Source organism: Callorhinus ursinus, unplaced genomic scaffold, assembly GCF_003265705.2.
Source record: "Callorhinus ursinus isolate GAN/ISIS: 27379988/994484 unplaced genomic scaffold, GSC_fseal_2.0 scaffold65, whole genome shotgun sequence".
Classification (NCBI taxonomy): Eukaryota; Metazoa; Chordata; class Mammalia; order Carnivora; family Otariidae; genus Callorhinus; species Callorhinus ursinus.
The window spans coordinates 3,430,809-3,442,226 of NW_027397127.1; the positions used below are offsets into that span (position 1 = coordinate 3,430,809).

General features: G+C 39.6%; 1 protein-coding gene across 1 annotated transcript in view; it reads right to left on the minus strand.

The window, feature by feature from the left end:
* ALG13 (ALG13 UDP-N-acetylglucosaminyltransferase subunit) overlaps positions 1 to 9,059 on the minus strand; it is a 64,845-nt gene extending 55,786 nt beyond the window's left edge. The window contains 3 exon segments of the mRNA XM_025853645.2: positions 5,986 to 6,124; positions 7,738 to 7,900; positions 8,951 to 9,059. Of these exon segments, the coding sequence (XP_025709430.1) occupies positions 5,986 to 6,124; positions 7,738 to 7,900; positions 8,951 to 9,031 (383 nt within the window). The 5' untranslated portion in view covers positions 9,032 to 9,059.
* Between the last annotated feature and the right edge of the window lie 2,359 nt (positions 9,060 to 11,418).

Sequence of the window (11,418 nt, forward strand, 5' to 3'; positions counted from 1 at the left end):
TCATCAGTTGCACTATCTTACCTACCAAATCCTTCCGGCTTTCTTTCCTCCCAAATCAGTCATCAAAACTCCCTACTTCCCAAGGTCATTCTATAACCTCACATCACTTTTCATCTACTCCAACATTAACTTTCTACTATTATTACTCGTCCACCTCTGAACATATCCATGATATGAATTTCTCAAAATACTTCCTTTGCTTCCTTAACCCTGGAAATTTAAATACCTCTAACAGAAAACTGCTAAATAAACTACACTCCACTTACCCACTGACTTCAAGAACCTGAAGCCCTGCCATGCAATGAAACCAAATAAATTTCACTCAGAGCAAATACTCCCAATAGATTACTGTTAATCTTTCATTAAGGACCAATAACTGGTAATTTTGGTAATTAATCTTAGCCTTCTTCCTCATCTAAAGTGGTTTGTAGTAGGTATGTTTAAAATTCTCTTCCAACTCCAAACATCTACAAGTCTTTGTCTTAAAGTCTTCCTTTATTCAATCTACTATCAATCCTACCCATGGCATTTTGCTGGTTTCCAAAAACTCAGGAAGCACAGGTTTCTAAGTCCAAGGTAAGTTTATCATACATCAAAGAAAAACCCAATTAAGTGTGAAATTCCTACTAAAGTAAACTTCTAATAAATGAACAAAACTCTCCTTGGAAGGGAGTAAAGTAACTAAATACTAGACAATTATGAAGAATCAAAAAGCTTACAATATACATTATGGTGTGGTAGAAAGAGTACAAGACCAGAGGTCAAGAAGCTGCTTCTAGTGGCAGCTCTCTTTCAAAGGCTGTTAGACAAGTTGTAAACCTTTGGCCTTCCTCATCTGAGAAATGATGGGATTGGACTAGATGATCCCAAGAATTCCTGCCAAATAAAATTGATCCGGAGAGATCCCCGGATTTTTAAGCCAAACAACTGATAAAAAAATTTCACAAAGGTATATAGTAAGGGGTATCACTACATGCAATTAACACCATTGGCTTAAGCTCTGCTAAATGAAATAATGGAATCAGGGTTATATATTCTTGTGGGAAAGAAAAGAGAGGATTTGGGGTCCCATATTACTTTACAGTTGTCTGATGTTTAAGTAGACCCTTTGTTTCTGATTCTCTATGGTTAGTCCTTCATGACATAACTAAAAACCAAGTGATCAAAATACATTTTAAGCCACAATTTTTCTCAAATTCGAGCACATATTAAAGAGCCCAGATAATTCTCTCCAAATATTTGGAAAGGGCCTTTCCTATATAACATTAGCATTGAGATTAATGTACATTTATGATTATGGTGCTGTGAATTCTCAACTACATAGATATAGATTACTCACTTTTTAGATTATTCTCAGCAAAATTTTAATCCAAGTAGGCTTCCTCCTGCTACCCAGAGTATTTCTCAGCCACCACCTTCTACTATTAGTAAGAATTTATTTTAATATTAGCCTAAGTAAAACACAATCAGGAAAATAAATCTATAGAAACATTATATAAAGCATCCCAAGTAAAATGCCTAGAACAGCCAAAATCTTGATTATGGAAAGTATGTCTTTATAGTGTATACTATTTTTATAAACTGTACCTAAAATTTCTACCAGAAAACTATGAACACTTAGAATCAAGACTTACTCTAATCAGAATTGCATAATGTATCTTGAAAAACATGAACCTAAAAGTCATGTATTTAGGCCATTTTATACATCTGATCATATAGTTGCTTGTAAAACTAATTTTTTAAGTAAATTATAAATTCCTCTGTGATGTTACAATAAATGTTTCAACACCACTGTGAGAAGGGGCCCTTAAAAATAACATCAAGTTCTCTTGGCCTAAGTCCTTTTTGATTCACTCTTTTCAAACCAATAAAACTTTGATATTGAACAAGATTATTTTGTCATTTTCTATTTGCATTTTAGAGGAAAGAGAACAAATCTATTCCACTAGAATTTCTCCAAGTACCATAATCAACTGACTTGATATTTAATCTTGTTAACCTTTAATTACTCTTAACCTTTTTAAGGTAATTATTGAATGTTTTATTTCACACAACACAACTCATCATTTTTGCTTTTTAAAAAATTCGTTCCTTAAATTGTACAGCTAATGATGCTGACTCTCAAATGCCTTACAAATTTGTTACTGCTTCATTTTATTTATTCTAAAGAACACCAAACTAATAACTACATTTGAGGTTTTGGGACTCTAGGCTAAAATCTGTGAATGCTCATACATATTTTAACTAAAATATAAAGTAAAAATCTATTGAATTTACTAAAATTGCGGTAAGGATTTGGACCCAAATGCTAACATTCACACCATAAAATTTTCTATACATTCTACAGATGTATAAGTTTATTAATTTATATTATTCTGCAAATATATGCTATATATTTAATTTGATTTAACCACATTCCATAGGTTGGATTTGGGGGGTGTTTTTAAAGTGTTCAGAGTTTAGTGTTTATTTTTGTAATCCAACAACTTTATCCAAAAATGCAGAAAATTTTTCTGGCTGGCCAGGAGGAAAACATTTCAGTGTTGATAAGTCCATTGACTGTAACAGCCCAGGAAGCGTGCTAAAACAAAAGAAGAAAAATATTAGGTAACAAGGGAGAAAATTATGTAATTCATCTGCTGCCCACTTGATGACTGAATCTAACTTCCAAGAATACTGTGATGCTTCTCAAACTGTACATGCGAATTTAAATAATTTTATTTTAGGTATATAGTTGACCCTTGAACAAGCTGGTGTTAAAGGAACCGACAATCCATGCAATTGAAAATCCATTGTACAACTTCCAGGGTCACCTGGTGGCTCAGTCAGTTAAGTGTCTGACTCAGCTCAGGTCATGATCTCAGGGTCCTGGGATGGAGCCCCATGTCAGGCTCCCTGCTTAGCAGGGAGTCTGCGTCTCCCTCTCTGCCCACTCATGCTCTCTCTTGCTCAAATAAATTTAAAAATCTTAAAAAATAGAAAATCCATATATAACTTCTGACTCCCCCACACCTTAACTACAGATAGCCTACTGTTGCCTGGAAGCCTTACCGGTCACATAAGAGTCAATTAACACACATTTTGTACATTATGTTATGCACTGTATTCTTAACAATAAGCTAGAGAAAAAATGTTATCATGAAAATCATAAAGAAAACACATTTACTGAAAAAAACTCCTTGTATAAGTGAACCCATGTCATTTAAATCTGTGTTGTTCGAGGGTCAACCGTACATACAAAGATTAAAGCAATACGAAGAGCACTATGTAGTACCTGTCAATACCAATTCAACAGATACTGTATATTGTGTTAACAAATATTACAGAAATGTTATTTCATGAAAGATATGGTCACATGGCTTTTGAACATTTCTCAGGACTGGGCAGATATAAACTGAAGCAAAATTAATTTATGAAAACAGAATAAATGAAAACAAAATTAATAGCTGCCAGACAAGAACAATAAGCTGGGGAGACTACTGGACCATGCATGAAGATTGTGAAATAGCTTTCTTTTGCCAGTAATTTACTAACATAAATTCATATATAATTAAGGTACAATCACCATGCATGTTGGAAGATTCCAAACCATGACATAAAAGCATTACTTCAGAAATTTAAGCAGCCACTTAAATTAGAACAGACATACAACTACCCAGCCTAGATTTGGGGGAATAATGTACCTAAAATGAAAATACAACCAATTATTGATTCTTACAGCATTCACGTATGTGAATTTTTTTGAAATTAATATTAAGAAAAAGACTTCTAAAACTCTAAGAAATAAATTGGGAGACTTGTACAGCTTCCTTTTTTTTTTAAGATTTTATTTATTTATGTGACAGAGACACAGTGACAGAGGGAACACAAGCAGGGGGAGTGGGAGAAGCAGGTTTCCCGCCGAGCAGGGAGCCCGGTGCAGGGCTCGATCCCAGGGCCCTGGGATCATGACCTGAGCCGAAGGCAGACGCTTAACGACTGAGCCACCCAGGTGCCCCATAAAGCTTCCTTTTCAACTTGAGTAAGGAATCAGGATGTCTTTCCGAAATCAGAAAAACATTTTCTGATTCTCCTTTTAAACATACTGACATAAAATCAAAGCTGACTTAACATGTAGAATAAAAATACTCATTAAAAGTGTCTGGAAAAATTGACTTGCATAAACCTGTTAGGAGGCGGAGTTTATTCTTCTTTAAAAAATGTTAACCCCGGGACACCTGGGTGGCTCAGTCATTTAAGCACCTGCCTTCAGCTCAGGTCATGATCCCAGGGTCCTGGGATCCAGTCCCTCATCGGGCTCCTTGCTCAGCGGGGAGCCTGCTTCTCCCTTTGCCTGCCGCTCCCCCTGCTTGTGTTCCCTCTCTAGCTGTGTCTCTGTCAAATAAATAAAATCTTTAAAAATAATAAAAAATAAAAAACGTTAACCCCTAACAATCTCAACTACCCAAGGACCGTTATCTGAAGCCTACATAATTTTTATTACCTAGCTTCTCCCGACTCACAATACTTTTAATAATGGCTTCTGTGTTATACAGCCACCCTGATCTTTCCTCTCCTCCATCATACAGGGATTAGGATACCAATTGTTCCTGAAACAATCAATGAATTTGTCTCCTCTCAATGAAAACAGAATTGTCTGTTTTGTTCACCAATATGTGACAAGTACCTAGAATAATGCCTGGCACATAGTAGGTGCTCAATATTTAATAAAAGAACAAGTATTTACTGAGTGCCCGAGACAGATGTAGTGAGGTTAAAAGACAAGCCTTTTATGTTCTAGCCAGTTTATTCTAAGGTTTTCCACTTTAAAATTAATTTCAATTTATTATAACATAAAAAATATATTTTATAATACTTCTATAAGGTCTTTACTTTTTAAAACATCAAACTAGGATAGCTTTTAAAGACAAATAATTGGGAATTACTGACCTGACCCTCTGGCAAGCTTCTAGTGTCTCAAGAAGAATTAATAGAAAACCAACCAGCAATTTTCTTCATCCTTCTACAGTGATGTTGACCAGTTCTTGTTGAATTTTAATTTACTTCTAGAAAAATAATACTCCTTACCATAGTAATTCCTCTGCTTAAAATACTTTAATGGCTTCTCACTAAACACAGAATAAAATCAGAACTCTCACGTGAGCTATCCCCACCCAGTCTCATCTTATACTATCTTCTCCCTTGCTCGCCATACTCCTGCCACACTGAACCTTCCCTCTGTTCCTCAAACAAAACAAACTCCAAGCTCTTTCCTAACTTAGGACCTTTGCAGTTGCTGCTGTTCCTTCTTCCTCTAGAGCTTCACATGACTAGCTCTTGTCATTTAGGTCTCAGCTCAAATGTCATATACGCAGTCATGCCTTCCCTGACCAATCTAATTAATCTTCACTCCCAGCTATCATATCATACCCTGCCTTATTTTCTTCATAACACATTTCACCATGTGAAATTATCTTCATCGTTTATTTATGAACGATTAACTATGTCCCCCTACCAGACCATAAGTATCAAGAGAGCAGGGGTTTACCTCATGTTTATCACTGTATCCACAAGAACTTAAAAACAATAACCTATGACATATTAGGTCTAGTTTAATTAATGAGTAAATTTCACTTAGGGATCCCAATGGATTTACTGAAGGCAAAACCTTAATTATAAAAATTAAGCAAATGCCTTCCTTGAATAATGAAAATCTAATAACTCAAAAAATTATATTCTCAGAGACTTGCGCACCAGATGGAACTTACATACGTGTACACACACAGATATTCACATGAAATGAAACACGCACAGACACAGAAAGAAATATAAGATTACACTCACAGCATTGGACAAATAAGAGGGCTTTACAGGTGAGAAAAATCAAAGTATGTTTGATAAGCAGGAGAATGTAAGAGGTTGAAAAGACAGACAAGTTAGGTAGGTGGTTAAGAATAGCTAGGGAGGATTTAAGGCAAGAGGTCAAGTTATCAGTCTGTAGTATACCTGCAGGTACAGTAGAAGAGATGCCCGTCTCTGTGTAGCTGCTTTGCCAATTCCAACTGATGATTGTTCATCAACTTTTCGTTTACAACCACTACAAGGGGCTTTCTTTTTTCCAGAGTCTCCAAACAGCTTCCTGCACCTAAATCAAAATTGTTAAGTTAAAAAAAAAAAAAAACAAAAACAAAGCTAAGGTGCTCCACCAAGCTTTATAGGCAGAACTGAAGATGATAAACTTAGCTGGCAAAACTATAAACCAGGCCTTTTAATTATGCATTCAAACGACCAAAGTGTAGTGACCAGTTCTCTATATTATGTTATAAACTTGAAAAATACATTCTTTACCACTGCCAACAATATTATGACCTACGATTCAATGCTTTGCCACTTGCCCTCTACTAGTATGCCCTGGGCATGAGCCTTGAATTCAATTAAGATTTAAGTTCAACATACTATACATGAAACTGTACTGCACTTCTATTCAAACACAAGTGGAAAAAGCAAGTCTTCAACAGTGACAGGCACCAAAAAGAAAAACCCTAACCATCCTTTTAAGTCTGTCTGTGAGGTACCATCCCCAAAATGTCAAGAATAAATCTCCATAAATGTGCATATATACAACATTTGGGTCAATTCAGCTCTGAAATCTAAAATCGTTTAGGTATTTTAAATGGAAGTGAGAAGGGCGCCTGAGCGACTCAGTCAGTGAAAAGTCTGCCTTGGGCTCAAGGTCATGATCTCGGGGTCCTGGGATGTAGCCTGGCATCGGGCTCCCTGCTGGGTGGGGAGTCTGCTTCTCCCTCTACCCCTCTCCGCGGCTCGTGCTGTCTCAAATAAATAAAACCTTAAAAAGAAGTTAATAAAAAATTAAAAAAGTAAACGGGAGTGAGGAGACTGAGAAGTAGACAAACCTTTTGGGGTTGACTACTTTAGAATAGTAGGTAGGACAGACTAACACCAAGACTTTTATCTACTAACTTGACTGGAGAAGTACAGTTAACCTGTGTCTCTGTTTCTTCATCCGTAAAAATGGGAATACTAATAGTACGTAGCTCATAGGTCTGGGAGGATTCAATGACTTATATACACAAAGCACACAGAACGGTACCAAGAGCTATTAACTATTAACCTATACATTTCTAATCACTAATCTGTTGGTAATGTTTACTTCTAGTAACTTTGCTCCCTTCAAACTAGACTTCTTAAAACTAAGAAGCTTCTTCCCTCACTTATCCAGCAATCAAAATTGCAATGCTCCCCAAAAACAGTTCTTGCGACGGTACTGGCAGTCTAACTAGATCAGGATGGTTTTTGAAGAGCAGGCAATGATTTACACAACATGTGGTTAAAAAATATTTTTGACTGCATTCATTTCATACTCCCATTTATAATATAAAAAACAAACTTTCAAAGCCAATTTCTCCATGTCCAATCCAACCAATAAGCCAGCTGAACATTCCTGCAAATCTAAGCCCAAATACTAATTTCAAATTTGATAACTCTTTACGCACGACGTTGGGTAAATTATTTTGCCCGTGTTTGGAGTTTCTTTCTTTAGTCTATGTTGTTAATTTACTTGTACCACCCAGAAATAATAAATTCTCTAATAATGTTCTCAACAGGTATATTCAAGTAAGTATTATACTCAAAAGGGCTACAGTGCGTTACTCTAGCGATTTTACTTTACCTCAAAAAAAATTCAAGTTTCTGTTCTTACTACCAAAACCCCAACTGTGGTATTCTAAGGCACTTTACCTGCGTGACTAATAACAAGATCTGCTTTCTGAAGATCTTCTTTCAATGAATCCTTGTACCTGTAAACATCCAGAGCAAATGACTCAGTACTGAATGGTTCAGGTACCACCTTTCCTCTACCTATCTGAAGGACAAGTCGGCTGTAGCCCAGGCTCTTGATGATCTGAAAAGGGGAAAAAAAAAAAAAAGAAAAGAAAAAGCGGGACTTTTAAACAGCGTACTGTTTAAAACTGTAAAAAACAACAAACCCTAAAGTCGGTGTTCAGACCGCAGCGCGCGCCGCAAAATCTACCTGCGGCCGATTTTACTTTTCCAGAACGACGCTTTGCCCCCGGTACCGGGCCCCGACAAGGTACCTCACAAGTCCTATCGGTAAGATCTATGCGACCCTGCTCACCAAGCCGTTGAAAGGACCGGCCACGCCACAGGCAGAAGACCAGGCGAGACCCTGAGGAAGGCGTCAAAAACTAGAGAAGAGACGAAGAAACGGCTCCAATCCGCCTCAGGGCTGAAGCTGCGCGAACCACCGGCCCCGAGAAGCCGCCGCAACAGCCGCCGCCGGAGGACGCCCGCCTCGAAGGCGCCTGATGAGACCTCGAGGCGCGGGCTCGCCCGAGCGCAGCGGGGGCAGGGCGGGGACGGCGCGCCGAGTGGGACCTGCCGGATCGAGCCGAGCCGAGCCGAGCCGAGCCGACCCGAGCCGAGCCGAGCCGAGCCGAGCCAAGCCGGGCCGGGCCGGGCCGGGCCGGGCCGGGCCAGGCAGAGTTCGCCGAGGCGCCTGACGCCGACCACGCGACCCCGAGTGGGCCTGAGGAGCGGCTGGAGGCTGGCCCGGGCCGAGGAGCCCCACTCGGAGAGGCGGAGCAGCGGGAAGGAGGGGCGAAGCACGAGGAAGGAGAGGCGGAGGCGGAGAGTCGGAAGGGAAAAGCCGGGGAAAGGAGGAGCCGGAGAAAAGATGGGGAGGAGCGGCCCGGAGGGCGGCGGGGAAGCGGGAAGAGGAGGCGGAGGACGCCGAGGAGAAGGGGAGCAGGAGGAGGGCCCAGCCGAGCGCGGGGAGGAGCCAGCAAAGGGGCGGCGGCACCTGAGGTAGAGCTGTGGGGGGTTCTTCCCGAGCGCTGCAGTCAGGCAAGGTTACCGAGGCTAGTGGTAAGGCTAGCGGCGGCGAGCGGCGAACGAAGCCGCCACGCGCCCGCACGCCCGCCCCCTCACTCACTTGCAGAGTGTCGTGCGCCGAGACACACGCAATGAGGTCGTCAAAGCTGGTGGTCCCTACAGTAACAAATACGCACTTCATCGCGCGGGTTCCCAGCCCCGAATCGCAAGGGCCGGATGTGACGTAACGCAGGCCACGTGGGCTGCCAGCGGCCGCGCTCGGTGGGGATAGCGGAAGTCGACCAGGGAGCCAGAGGGCGGTGGGAACCGGGGGGTGTGGCGCGCGGGGGGCGGGGGTGGAGCCGAAGGGTACAAATGGTCTACGTGCCAGAAACGTGATGTGTGTATGAGTTCACCGGGCCGTCACAATCGGAAGGTGGGACTTGACAGATTTACTCTTTTCCAAAGGTATTTAGAAAATAATGGTGAAACCTCACACCTAAGCGCTGTGCTGGCGTTATTGCTTGGGTACCACACATCTTTTGAATGATACAGGAGTTTGGGACTCTATTTGCTACCCTGTTTGCCAATATTCGTTTGAGCTATGGTTTTACCTCAAGTCTGTTGAGAGCCTGTGGAAAAAAAAAAGGGCCTTTTCAAGATCATTAGCATAGGCTCTTCAAACTAGTTATCAGGAAGCCAGAGCCCTACAGGGTCTCTTGGAAGCTGCAAAGAGTCGATTGCCTTCACTAGCAAGCATTGTATGTAAAATAGAGGCACTAGGGCCTGAAGGCTGCATCTATAATTCATTGAACTCATCCATTGAGCCCTTTAAAATGTAAAATTATGATAAATTTAAATTATGAAATGTATACATTAGCATGAATAAACACCACAGATACATTGCACTGAAGTAGGCAAGTACCCAGGAGGTAATTTCTCAAGACTCCCTTTTTTTCTCCTACCACCATTACTAAGATGCTTTATTTCATTCTAATATTTTCTGTATTTCCTACTTAAAATCTCACTTTAGTTCATATTTGTGTTTTCCCCTGCCTGATTATATACAGAAAGGAAGCTGTGAGAAGAAAATAAAGAGGAAAAGGATTAGAGGTGAATTAGGCCTAGAACATAAGCTGAAAAAAAAACCTCTTAAGGCGTATTTCTACTGGACTGTTCCTTTAAATCTTGTAGCTTGGGTAATTGTCTTTTTGAGGAGTGATATGCTGCTATGCCTTTCTTGATAACGATTTTCATGAATTAATGATACGGTGAAACAAACTACAGTCTCATAATAAATGTAGAAAGATCATGGTTAAATAATAAAACATAAGCATAATCCCAATTTTCTGCCCAACAAGAATAAACTATGAATATTTATTGAAATATGAAGAGAAAATATTCCAAAATACTCTGTAATTCAGAAAGATCTTTACCTCTTGTTGTGTCTGTGAAATCTTTTCCTATATCTAGAAGATATTAAAGAAGCACTGTTCTGATTAACAGAGAGAGAGAAAATAAGCACACATATAAACTGAATATTCTTAAATTCCCAGAAAATCAGAAACTTGGAATTTCTAATATTTTAAATGTGCTGGACTTTAGTAAAGCATCTTCTTGCAGAAACTGATCCAGAAATGTTTTAAGGCCCCAAGATTACATAATTAATGTAAAATTTTGGCAAGTAAGTCTTTTTACTTTACTTAAGTGTGTTTTTCCTAAACTTACACAGGCTTACTGATAAATAAGTTAACATTACCTACAAAAATGTTTATAGTTACCAAAATTGTAAATGTTTTCAACTACATTAAATCAGTATTCTGACAAACTTTATTTCAACTGCAAATATGCTTTGTAGTATGCCAGCTTGAAGATAATTTTCAGGATCTTTAAACAACTTAAAATCGTGGACTGACATTAAATTGAGTTAATGGATGCATAATCATTGCACCACTAGATGCTTTCACAGTAAAACAATATTGAAACATTGGTTTAGACTAAGCATAATTCCAATATAATGTTTTATATATTTTGCATCTTAATTTGAAATGCTATAGGGAGGGTGTCTGGGTGGCTCAGTCATTAAGCGTCTGCCTTCGACTCAGGTCATGATCCCAGGGTCCTGGGATTGAGCCCCGCATAGGGCTCCCTGCTCAGTGGGAAGCCTACTTCTCCCTCTCCCACTCCCCCTGCTTGTGTTCCCTCTCTCACTGTCTCTCTCTCTCTCTGTCAAATAAATAAAATCTTTAAAAAAAGAAAGAAATGCTATAGGGAAGCTATATCTTGGAGTTGTATAATGTATTCACTTTTGCCACTTTAGGAAGTTATAAAAAGGATTTGTATGGCTATGGGAAGTTTTGTCATGTGTATTCTTAAGCCTGCTAGTCTGTAAAAATGTTTGTATATGCCATAGAGTTGTTTTCCGTCCTTCACTTTTCTCTTTAAAATAGAAGTTAGTTACTTTGATCTAAAGTTATAATTAGGGCGCCTGGGTGGCTCAGATGGTTAAGCGTCTGCCTTCAGCTCAGGTCATGACCCCAGAGTCCTGGGATTGGGTCCCGCATCGGGCTCCCTGCTCCTTGGGAGCCT